This window comes from Vitis vinifera, chromosome 16 (genome assembly GCF_030704535.1).
Source record: "Vitis vinifera cultivar Pinot Noir 40024 chromosome 16, ASM3070453v1".
Lineage (NCBI taxonomy): Eukaryota > Viridiplantae > Streptophyta > Magnoliopsida > Vitales > Vitaceae > Vitis > Vitis vinifera.
In genome coordinates, this window is record NC_081820.1 from 17,598,709 (window position 1) to 17,611,603 (window position 12,895).

Here is a 12,895-nt window from a genome sequence, read left to right on the forward strand (position 1 = left end):
TTTCTATACACACTTATGTTGTTTATATTTTTTCATAAGCAACAACAACAAATATATATATATTTTTTAAAAAAAGTAAGGATAATAACATTTGCAAAATTTTTAATAAAGAAAAAAATTATGTCTTGCATCATATTTGAGTAAAATCAAGACTACTGAGAGGGTGTCTGTCTTTTTAGCTTTTTGTTGAAAGCAATTTGCTTTCATATTTTAGGTTAGGTTGTTTGTTTTTCTTATTTTTCATGATTTATAATAAATTTTTGGTAAATAGAAAAAACCAAAATACTTGGCTTTTCTAAATGGAAAAGTAACATGCATATTGGTTTTTCTTTATTTTTTAATGCTTAATAAAAATAAAATATTACAAAAACAAACAAACTAATACTTAATACTATTAAGAACCATTTATTTTTAAGTTCTATTTAGAATTAAGTATAAAAAAACAAACACCACCTAAGTGTCATTCATAATTCATAATTCTATACAAACATCTTTAAAGGTTGCAATTGATTTTTAATTACTTTGTTTAATGTCTAAGAACTTGTAGCAAATACAACTATTAAACATATTATATCATTTTCAGATTGCAAGGCCAATATATAGAGAAGTTAGATGATTTAGTTTGAATAGAAATTTTGCTTCATATTTTTAACTTTTCTTAGACAAATAAAAACACAAAATTGGTATTATTAGAGTTTGATTAAGTAGAAGAGTTTTTGTCCATAAAAATGTAATTTGCAAGATGCAACTATTTCATCTTTGCTTCTATTTGAGGTTCTCTTAAAAACCACAGTTAAGTTGCCAAAATATGTACCTAAATTACTACCAAAAGACTCATATTTGTCTTAGGTATGAGGCTTGATATCCAAGTAGTCATTTCAAACTTCGATAGCATACTCATCATGGCCATTACTGGGCAGGTCCCACGAGGCTTGATGGGGACCGATGCCTTCCAAGAAGTCCCACTTATTGATATAACTCGACCGATCACAAAGTTCAATTATTTAGTTCTTGATGTTGAAGACATTCCTCGCATAGTTGAAGAAGCCTTTCTCCTTGCAACTTCAGGCCGACTTGGTCTGGTATTGATCGATATACCAAGAGATATACAGAAAGAGCTCGTGGTTCCGAATTGGAATAAGCCAATTATGCTGCCTGGGAATGCATCCAGATTGCCTAAATTGCCGGAAAAGGCCCACCTGGAAGAAATTGTTCGATTAATTTCAGTGTCAAAGAGGTCAGTTGTGTATGCTGGTGAAGGGTGTATGGACTGCAGTGAAGAGTTAAGGTGGTTTGTGGGGTTCACTGGTATACCTGTGGCAAGTACTTTAATGGGTCTAGGGATTTTCCCATGCACGGATGACCTATCTCTTCACATGCTTGGAATGCATGGGACTATACTAGCAAACTACGCTGTGGACAGGTCCGATTTGTTGCTAGCATTTGGTGTTCGATTTGACGATCGGGTAACAGGTAAAGTTCAAGCTTTCACTATAAATGCTATAATTGGTCATATTGATATTGATCCAACAGAAATCGGAAAGAACAAAAAACCCCATCTTTCAATTTGCACTGATGTAAAGCTGGCATTGGAAGGCATCAACACGATCTTGGAAAAGAATGCAGCAGAGCAACCCACTGCAGAAAACAAAAGAGGAAAAGGGACAAAGTTTAATGACAATGTATCGGCTTGGATAGAGGAAATTGATGAGCAGAAAGAGAAATACCCACCAAGTTATAGAACTTTTGGAGGGGCTATTCCTCCACGGTATGCTATTCAACTTTTGGATGAATTAACCAATGGAAATGCTATTATTTGTACTGGAGTCGGGCAGCATCAGATGTAGGCTGCCCAGTATTACAAGAATAAGTGATTACTACTCAAAAAGTACTATTTCATAACTTGTAATTAACTCTTTTGAACACTTTTGAGTAGTAGTTATCACCTTTTAACCCAATTAACATGTTAAGGACCCTTGCAATCAATTCTAATAAAAAATGTGTTAAGTTTTGGTGTTTTGATAGCTTTTTGATCACCAAAGCAAATCTAAAATTGAGGAGAGTTATTTGGAATCCATGCAAGGAGTATACCCGGACAGTGCGTCCGGATACACCATCGGAGGGCATCCAGACAACATATCCGGGTAGGAATTACACCCGGCTGCAGCCAATTTGCACCCGGCTACCGCCAATTTGTACCCGGATGTGCGCCACCATTTTGCACCCAGATGCGCTCCACCATTTTGCACCCGGCTGCCGCCCACTTTCCACCCGGATGTTCATGTCCGGAATTCAGGAGCCGAATGGGAGAGGAGGCGTTTCAACTTCTCCGGACGGACATATCCGGATCATCTGATAGCGTCTACCCAGATGGAGAGCAGCCATTTTGCACAGTGCTGCGGTGTTCTCCTGAAGCTTCCTGATATTTGCCACCGATATTTTGGGATATTTAGAGATATTTTGCTTTAGATATTTGTTGTCTAAATCCCCAAAATCTCCTTGTAACCCACCAATTATAGGATTCCTTAGTCTTTAAGTAAGTACAAAGGGTGAATAACCTCATATATATAGTTTGTAATTTTCTTTAAAAAGGGGATCTATCAGATCTATTATGTAATCAGCGGAATAACGAAATATATTTCACAGAGCACTTGCTCTGTTTTTCCTTCATATAATTGTTTTCTCGTTAGTTTTCTTACTAGCCAAACAAGCTCTGAGGAAGTTTCCTCAGAGAATGAGTGGCTAGACTTTTAGTTCCTTGGAGTTAAGTTTGCCGGGAAAGGTTCCAAGTGCAAGAATTAGTAGCTTTGTGGTTTCAATCATTAATGAAGAGAAAGTGTGATCCTTTAATGATTTCTATGTTTTTAGTTAACTTAAAACACCTTCAATTCACTTGAGCCAACACTTGGTAAGGCACGTGATCTCCGTCCATGGAGATGCACTTGTTTATCTCTTGCGAGCTTTTGGGAAGTGACTTGAAGGTAGGATTTTCTAGAATTGCCAACACTTGGTAAGCTTTTGGACTCCAAGGAGACATCCATTAGTTATCTCTTGCGAGCTTGAGAAGGGAAGTCCAAAGTTAAAGATCACCTTGAATGGCAAATGCTAGGTGAGAGGCACGAGCCATTGCAAGTTGCATCAGTGAGAGGGATTTAGTGTTTGAACCCATTAAAGGGAAGTAGTTGTACAACACCGGTTAGAGAATTGACTATATGTGAATTCTCTAATGCGAGGAAATGAACCAAATGACCGGAGCTCTGTTTTTGCATAAGCAACCTCCCCTGTGAACCTAAACCTCCAAGGAATGTTTTTCTTCATAAGTAATTTCCATTACTTTCTTTTTGGTTAGTTTAAGACCAAACCTTTTCACTCAAACAACTTTATGTTTTCTTTTAAAGCTAACCTTGAAACGAAAAAGCACCAACTCAGCTTTGAATTGGTATCAGTTGTGAGTTGAAAACCCTTCCCAGTGAACGATCCTAGAGTCACTAAGCTATAGTAGCTTTGTCTTTGCTACCCTAGTTCATGGTGTAATAGGTTATAAATTTTGTTGATTACTACCTCAAACAAGGAGCACCAGCTGGACATGAATCAGCTGATACACCGACTGGGCATGAATCAATAAGAATCCCCGCCACTGGCTCTCTTTAAGTGGATTAGGAGCAATGGGGTTCGGATTGCCTGCTGCTATGGGTGCTGCACTTGCTAAACCCGACGCAATTGTTGTTGACATTGATGGTGGCGGAAGCTTTATGATGAATATCCAAGAATTGGCTACAATACAAGTGGAAAATCTGTCAGTGAAGATTATGCTATTGAATAAGCAGCACCTTGGCATGGTTTAACAATTTTAGTATGAATATGGGGACGGTGATTCATTGCACTCATACATGGGGAATCCATCGAACCAGGCCCAAGTATTTCCTGACATGTTGATGTTTTCGGAAGCTTGCAACATAACTACAGCCCGTGTGACAAAGAAAGTAGAGCTGAGAGAGGTAATAGAGAAGATGTTGAAGACTCCTGGTCCATATCTGCTAGATGTTTTGGTACCCTATCAAGCACAAGTGCTGCAGTTGATTCCCGATGGTGGCACTTTCAAAGGTGCTATCAAAGGTGCTTAGTAAATGTACAACAAATGCAATTTTATTATGAACTGTCAAGTACTAATACAATGGAAAATAAAAAATAATATTTATTTAGTGATTGAGTTTCCTTTTCTATTTGAGGTTCTCTTAAAAGTCATAATTAAGTTGTCAAAATATAATTACCTAAATTACTAGCAAAAGACTCTTATTTGTCTTGAAAATGAGGTTTGATTTCTAAGAACTCCATTGAAACAAGATCCTAAAAATTAAAATTTTATGGTAATAGAATATTTTGAAAGAAGAGAAGATTTGATTTGTAAATTATAATTACATGAAAATCATATCGAAGATTGTAAACAGATTCATCAAGAGAAGTAAATTATAGTTTTATATTAATATTTATATTATTGAAGATATAATCATTTAATTTTCATTTCATTGATATTGAGTATAACAAAATTTATTACATCCGTTAGAAAAAGAAGACATAAACAATCAATCTCCAATCCCAGGAATAAAAATAAATATCAATATACAATTCAGATGGAAATAATTTGTAACAAAAATGAATAGCAGGAATTTTAAGAGATGATTTATCAAATGGATAGAAAGCAAGACACAAAATACTAAGATTTAATGTAGTTTAAAAATGTGCTTACACCCACAAGTCAAGCTTTGACAACAATTCACTATAGTTTGGAAATATTACAAATGTCACTACTCGAACTTGTCACAAGACTTAAGTTAATATGGCAAAAGGAAAAGGGATACTAGTATTACCGTAAATATGCCAATTATAACTTCAAACAAGAACCTAAAAATACCCATAAGGCGCTTCAATGGGTGTTTTAATGGTGTTAGTGGAAGAAAAAAAAAATGAAACCTAGCCTTTTTTCTTTTCTCCCTAGAACTCTCTTTCTATTTAATTTCCATTTCAACAAAACCCTAAAATTAAGATGTGCTTGTGTCCAAATATTGGGTCTAAGAATTAGGACCAACGATAACTATCAATGGACTACATGCCCTTGAGGAGGATTGCTTAGGTGAAATTCAATCCCTACTATAATACTCATGATTCTCTCATCTAATTTTAAAGATCTCTTGAAATTTCTCCAACATTAGCCATAAGTTATGCTTTATAGACAATTTGAAAACTTTCCTATGGTTAGATTCATTGTGGTTCATTTATATTAGTTATGTGTAGAAGCTTGAATAGATCAAGAAAGCATCAAAGGCTCAAATTCTGTAGAGTTTCTAAACACTGAAAGTGCAATTGAAATTTTATTTGGAATTGACCCTATTCAAAGTGTAGATCTAATCCTATAAGTGAATATATTTGGATGACATCTATTCAATTGATAATTCTCTATTTTGCTTCATTAATCATCATCATTTATCAAGCTCCACATATTCATTTTATCATGAATGATTTTATCTACTTTTAATTCATTTGTCAAACATTTATGTTACAAATTTTAATCACTTTGAATCAATATTTTCAATCATAGATGACTAATCCTTGTGAAAATTGTCAAACATTATACCATAGGTATTTATTCTCAATCAAATGGCATGGATAAAGATACTTTAAAAAACTATTGCTATAACGGTTTATTATCAATCAAATTGCCAAAGTCATTGCATAAGGAACAATAATTAAAAAAACAATCTAGATACTATTAAGTTAACATACATTATTTTCTACAACCATCTCATTTACCCACTCGTTTTAGTTAAAGTGTTAGACTCAAAAGGAGCCAAGCCAATATAGATGATGAAGACATGCAAGCAAACACATGCTTCTTCTTCATCATCATCTTTTATCAAGGTCCACGTATTAATTTTATCATGAATTTTTTTATCTACTTTTAATTCATTTGTCAATCATTTATGCTACAAATTTTTATCACTTTGAATCAATATTTTGAATCTTAGATGACTAATCCTTATGAAAATGCTCAAACACTATACTATAGAAATTCATTCTCAATCAAATCAATAAAAATACTTTCCAAAACTATTGCTATAATTGTTTATTATCAATTAAATTACCAGAAGTCATTGCACAAGCAACCATAATTAAAATAATAGTATGGAAACAATTAAATTAATTAACATAGCTATTTTTGTAGAAATCACATTTACCCACTCGTTTTAGTTAGTGTTAGACCCAAAAAGAGCTAAACCAATATAGATGATGAAGAAATGCAAGTAAACACATCCTTCATCTTAATAATCATTATTTATCAAGCTCCATGTATTAATTTTATCATGATTTTTTTTATCTAGTTTTAATTCATTTGTCAATCATTTATGCTACAAATTTTCATCACTTTGAATTAATATTTTGAATCTTAGATGACTAACTGATTCGACTCATGGTAGCTTAGCTTTAAAGGCGTATCAACAAAATTTATACCTTGAATACTATTACTAAAGTAGCCAAGCTACTATAGCATAGTGGTTCTAGGATCGTTCACTGGGAAGGGTTTTCGCAAACACAAGTGATATTCAAATTAGGAAAATAGGTGATTTTCTTATGGATGTTAGCTTTAAAAGAAGATGTAAATGTTTTAGAAAGATTTAAACTAATCTAAGCTAACATTAAAGACTAAAATGAAAGGGTGTAAAAACAAGTTTCTCAAAGATAGGATAGCTATGCTCTGGCTCTTATGCAAATTGGAAATCTCAGGATAGGCTCCTCGCGTTGGGGTTGCAACTATGGTGATGCTTGCTTCCCGAACCGGTATGGATTTAGCAAATCAAGTTTTAATCCTTTAAAATGGCAAAACAGATGGTAGTGAATTTCATCAATGGTTATTCACCTTAGACTTCCTTTGAATGGCTCGTAAGAGATAACTAGTAGTCTAAAGCTAAAAGCTTACCAAATATTGGCAACTCAAAGTCATTCTAGGTGATAAACTCACCTTTCAATGGCCATTGAAATTGGTTCTAACGGATTAATGCAAAACTTGGAATTGAAAACCTCACCTTCCAATAGCTCGTAGGAGATAACTAATGGATAGAAATCCAAAAGCTTATCAAGTATTGGCCGTTGGAAGTTGTCAAAAGGAAATAAAAACCAAACTTTGCATTAATGAACCATTAATGAAAAACGACTACCTTACCTTCCAGGTGCGAGAAATTTCCATGGGATTGCATCCAAGCCATCACATAACATCCATACTTTGAGAAACTAAAAGTTTTAGCCAATCATCCTTTGAGGAAAAACCCTCAGAGGCTGTTTGGCTACTAAGAAAATAGAAACGGGAGAGCTCTGTAAAAATTCTATATATTGATCGATATCTGTTACACCGGATGCAAGGGAATATATATAGAGAAGTTTTTCCAACCTTCCTAGCTAAGAAATCTTATGATTCGTGGATTACAAGGAGAAGAATGGAAATTTATACAAAAATATCCAAAATAAAAGATCTCGTGTGGAGTCGGCAGAAACAGGGGAAAATTCGCACCACGCAAGGGGGTGTGCGAATTTGGAAGGTGTTGTGCGAAATTTTCGCACAAGCCTGGAGCAGTTGTCTTCCGAAGGCCATATCTTCCTCATTTCAGCTCCAAATCGTACACGGTTTGAAGCGTTGGATTCTTGACTTCCAGAGCTTTGAAATGGTATATAGCATGTAAAAAATGGACTTCGGAAAGTGCTCCAAAAGTGCCAAAGAAGACTGCAGCTGCTGTCCTCTGTTTTCCTCTTTGCTTCCCTTTGCTTCTCTTTGCTTCTCTCCTTTTGTTGGCTTGCTTTGGTGTAGCTAAAAGCTTGCTTTAACTTGTCCAAGAAGCTCCTCCATCATTTGGCATGCTTGAATTGATTCATAAGCTGATAAAAACATGTAAACTTGCCACAAAATGGTTAAAACCAATTACTAAGGACCTTAATGAATTAATTGGGTTAAATGAATATGATTACTACACAAAGGTGCTTAAAACCATTATAATTAGGTCTACAAAATAGCACTTTTTGGTAGTAATCACTAACCCTTGTGAAAACGGTCAAACACTATACTATAGGCATTCATTCTCAATCAAATGGATAAAGATACTTTCGAAAACTATTGCGAAAACTATTTATTATCAATAAAATTGCCAAAAGTCATTGCACAAAGGAATAATAATTAAAAAACAATCTAGATACAATTAAATTAACATACCCATATACATGTTTTCTACAACCATCTCATTTACCCACTTGTTTTAGTTAAAGTGTTAGACTCAGAAGGAGCCAAGCCAATATAGATGATGAAGACATGCAAGCAAACACATGCTTCTTCTTGATCATCATCTTTTGTCAAGGTCCACTTATTAATTTTATCATGAATTTTTTTATCTACTTTTAATTCATTTGTCAATCATTTATGCTACAAATTTTTATCACTTTGAATCAATATTTTGAATCTTAGATGACCAATTCTTGCGAAAACGGTCGAACACTATACTATAGGTATTCATTATCAATCAAATGGATAAAGATACTTTCAAAAACCATTGTTATAACTGTTTATTATCAATTAAATTAGCAGAAGTCATTGCACAAGCAACCATTTAATTTACCCACTCGTTTTAGACTCAAAAGTAGCTAAGCCAATATAAATGATGAAAACATGCAAGCAAACACATGCTTCATCTTAATTATCATTATTTATCAAGCTCCATGTATTAATTTTATCATGAATTTTTTTATCTACTTTTAATTCATATGTCAATCAATTATGCTACAAATTTTCATCACTTTGAATCAATATTTTGAATCTTAGATGACTAATCCTTGCGAAAATGGTCCAACACATACTTCATCTTAATCATTATCATTTATCAAGCTCCACGTATAAATTTTATCATGAATTTTTTTAATCTACTTTTAATCCATTTGTCAATCATTTATGCTACAAATTTTCATCACTTTGAATCAATATTTTGAATCTTACATGACTAATCCTTGCAAAAAGGGTCAAACATAATACTATAGGTATTCATTCTCAATCAAATGGATAAAGATATTTGCAAAAACAATTTCTATAACTGTTTGTTATCAATCAAATTGCCAAAAGTCATTGCACAGGCAACGATAATTAAAACAACAATCTAGATACAATTACTTCAACATACCTTTATACAGTTTTCCTACAACCATCTCAAATACCCACTCATTCTAGTTAAAGTGTTAAGACGCAAAAGTAGCTAAGCCAATATAGATGATGAAGACATGCAAGCAAACACATGCTCCATCTTAATAATCATCATTTATCAAGCTTCACGTATTAATTTTATCATGATTTTTTTTAATCTATTTTTGATTCATTTGTCAATCATTTATGCTACAAATTTTCATCGCTTTGAGTTAGTATTTTGAATCTTAAATGACTAACCCTTGCAAAAACGGTCAAACTCTACTCTATAGGTATTTATTCTCAATCAAATGGCTAAAGATACTTGCAAAACCTATTTATTATCAATCAAATTGCCAAAAGTCATTGCATAAGGAATATAATAAAGTAAAAATTAAATTGACATACCTATATATATTTTTTCTGCAACCATCTCATTTACCCACTAGTTTTAATTAAAGTGTTAGACTCAAAAGGAGCCAAGCCAATATATATGACGAAGAGATGCAACCAAACACATGCTTTCTCTTAATCATCATCACTTATCAAGCTCCACGTATTCATTTTATCGTGAATGATTTTATCTACTTTTAATTCATTTGTCAATCATTTATGCTACAAATTTCCATCAATTTGAATCATTATTTTGAATGTTAGATGACTAATCCATGTGTAGATGGTCCAACACTATACTATATGTGTTCATTTTCAATCAAATAAATAGACTTTAACAAACTATTGCTATAATTGTTTGTTATCATTCAAATTGCCAAAAGTCATTGCACAAATAATAGTAATTAAAACACTAATCTAGAAACAACTAAATTAGCATACCGATATGCATTTTTTCTGTAGCCATCTCAGTTACCAACCTCAAAAGGTACTAAGCCAATATAGATGATGTGGACATGCAAGCAAACACAACTACATGCATTGATAATATTCAATGTGTTAGTTTAGCATGATTGCTCAATTAATTTTGTTAGGAGTGAGGCTTCCTCTAATATGTGTCATACCACATTTGTTTCATAAACAACGAATGTGGCAGTATGTAGCTAAACATCAATGGATAGTGGCCAGTAGACCAACCTTAACATCATAATCTAGACATCAAGGGTAGATTGATCAATGCCATAGAGGCTAATCCTTAGAGTTGTTGTGTATTTGTATCAATGGGTGAATGGAGTTATAGTGCTAGAAAATAGTATCCAACACATTGTCTTTGAGTGACTTCCATTTCCGTGAAGCGTAATGGTATGGTTTGATTAATGTTATGTTGTGGGCTCCGCCAGTGCCCACCAGATATTCTATAAATTCTTTTCCCTTGATTTGAACCTCCCTCCAGTACTTCTATTTCCTTTCGTTTTACAGCTTAGTTTCATAAGCAATACTGATCCATGGCCTCAGTGGAGGAAATTAGAAGACATGCCCAGCGGCCCCGCGGCCCGGCCACCATTCTAGCCATTGGCACAGCACTACCGGATAACTGCTTTCCCCAGGCTGAATTTCCTGATTTTTTCTTTTGGGCCACCAAGAGCGAGCACTTGGCTCAATTGAAAGAAAAGTTCAAGCTCATTTGTAAGTCTCTAATATTATAGTAATATGATGCTCACTGAATGCATATGTGTGCGCAATGAGACAAAATGAGGCAATTTATATATACGAAGCAATTGAGACTCTTGAAGATTTTTTATTTATTTATTTTTATTTTTTCATTTTTTATTATGTATGAAATGATAAAATAAAATCAGCATTTTAAGCATTAGAAACTCTGAAGAAAATAGAAAGGATAAATTAATATTATCTTAAAGGGAGATCTCTAAATTTCCTTATTAGACTTTCTGCAATTGAGGCCAGATTTTACACAGGCCACTCCATGTTTATTCATGTTCAACGATTGTTTTTTTTTTTCAAGTTAAATTAATTTATAAGTTGTTTAATTTTAGTTTTGATATGAGCTTCATTTCAGGTGTTTAAGAATAGTTGTGCAATTGGAAGCTATTAGATTTCTTGACCATGTTAGTGGAAGTGTTGCTCTATTGAAACATATAGGCGCCTCCTTGGATGCTCGTCAAGATATTGCCAACGTTGAGGTACCAAAACTGGGAAAAATTGCAGCAGTAAATGCCATCGGAGAGTGGGGACAACCCAAATCTAGGATCACACATCTTGTATTCTGTACAACCACGAGCTTACACATGCCTGGTGCCGACTATCAACTTGCTAAGATCCTAGGTCTTGAACCAAAGGTTAAACAGGTGATGTTGTACCTTCAAGGTTGCTTTGGTGGTGGGACTGCCCTCAGATTGGCTAAAGATCTAGCAGAGAACAACGTAGGTGCCTGTGTTCTTGTAGTATGTTCTGAAATCTTAACATCGACTTTCCGTAAGCCTTCTGAGATCGAAGTAGACAATTTAGTAGGCCAATCTCTTTTTGGTGATGGGGCCGCAGCTCTAATTGTGGCAGATCAAATATTTATCCCTGATTCAGAGAATGCAGTTGAAGGGCATGTTTGTGAAATGGGCCTTGTTGTTAATTTGGCAAAAAATGTGCCAAACCTAATTTTTGAGTACATAGACAAATGCATGGTTGAAGCTTTTGGTCCCCTTGGTATTAATGATTGGAACTCATTATTTTTCATCGTTCACCCAGGTGGTCCGGCAATTCTTGATCAAATTGAAGCAAAACTCAGCTTAAAAAAGGAAAAACTCGAAGTTAGTAGGCATGTGCTAAGGGAGTATGGAAATATTGTGAGTCCATGCGTGTTCTTTGTCATGGATGAGACGAGAAAAAAGTCTTTCAAAGAAGAAAAGGCTACTACAGGGGAGGGATTGGAGTGGGGTGTTTTGTTGGGGTTTGGACCAGGCTTGACAGTGGAGACGATTGTGCTACGCAGTCGGTGACCATCAATTATGACTGATTTACCAATGAATAAGGGTAGAACCAAATAAGAACAATAGAGATTCTTATGAATTGTAATATGATTAAGGTTCGAGAGTGCCATAAATTATCTTCTTCCATGTTATCTTCAAATAAATATCTACGCTTTTCATTTCATATAACGATTGTCTTGCCTAGTAAAAGATGTTCTCTTTATAACTTGGCAGGACCTCACCAAAAATCAACTATTAAGAGATACCATATTTAATGAATATTTTCCTTTCTAAAGAGAATGGAAGTTGTTGTGTTTGTTTTCCTTTCTAATATGGTGCACTCAATAATCAAGAATGGCTCTTCATATTAGAGGTGCGAGGTAGTCAAGCAGGTTGGGTTGGTTGATTAACCATCAAGTTTATTTTCCCCAAGTCAACCAAACTCAATAATCAGCTCAAGTTTCATTCCGAGTTCAACTAAACTTAGGTTAGAAAATATGTTTTCAAGTTTGGTTAAGTTGGATAGGTTAAAAGGGTTAGGTAGGTAATTAAATTGGGTGTTGAGTTGAGGTTGAAAACAAGTAATTGATTTTTTATCTATGAAATAAATAAATAATTTTAAAATTAAAATCAAATTTTATCGACTTAATATTAACTTACATTTGTTAAACATTGAACTAGGAATTGAGTATCAAAATTTTAATCTAAATGTTACACTAGTATGCACTAAAAATGTATCAAAACCAATCTACAAAAATAGTATTAATAATTATAAATTTAACATCTATTTCACTAATTTTTTTTTTTTTTACCA

The 12,895-nt window shown here is 33.9% G+C and overlaps 1 protein-coding gene and 1 pseudogene across 1 annotated transcript; both read left to right on the forward strand.

Moving 5' to 3' along the window:
• The first annotated feature begins 851 nt into the window (after positions 1 to 851).
• On the forward strand, positions 852 to 4,124 carry LOC104882138 (acetolactate synthase 1, chloroplastic-like; annotated as a pseudogene).
• Positions 4,125 to 10,605: 6,481 nt separating this feature from the next.
• Positions 10,606 to 12,205, forward strand: LOC100267962 (chalcone synthase). The gene is made up of 2 exons (XM_059743372.1): positions 10,606 to 10,772; positions 11,178 to 12,205. Exons 1-2 carry the CDS (start codon positions 10,606 to 10,608, stop codon positions 12,109 to 12,111), a joined length of 1,101 nt encoding a protein of 366 aa, XP_059599355.1. The 3' UTR covers positions 12,112 to 12,205.
• Positions 12,206 to 12,895: the final 690 nt, after the last annotated feature.

Bases quoted from the DNA above. Each gene is read 5' to 3' on its own strand.
- LOC100267962 (XM_059743372.1), top strand. From the start codon at position 10,606: ATGGCCTCAGTGGAGGAAATTAGAAGACATGCCCAGCGGCCCCGCGGC. The intron at 10,773-11,177 runs GTTCAAGCTCAT...GCTTCATTTCAG, and splicing joins TTGGCTCAATTGAAAGAAAA to GTGTTTAAGAATAGTTGTGC.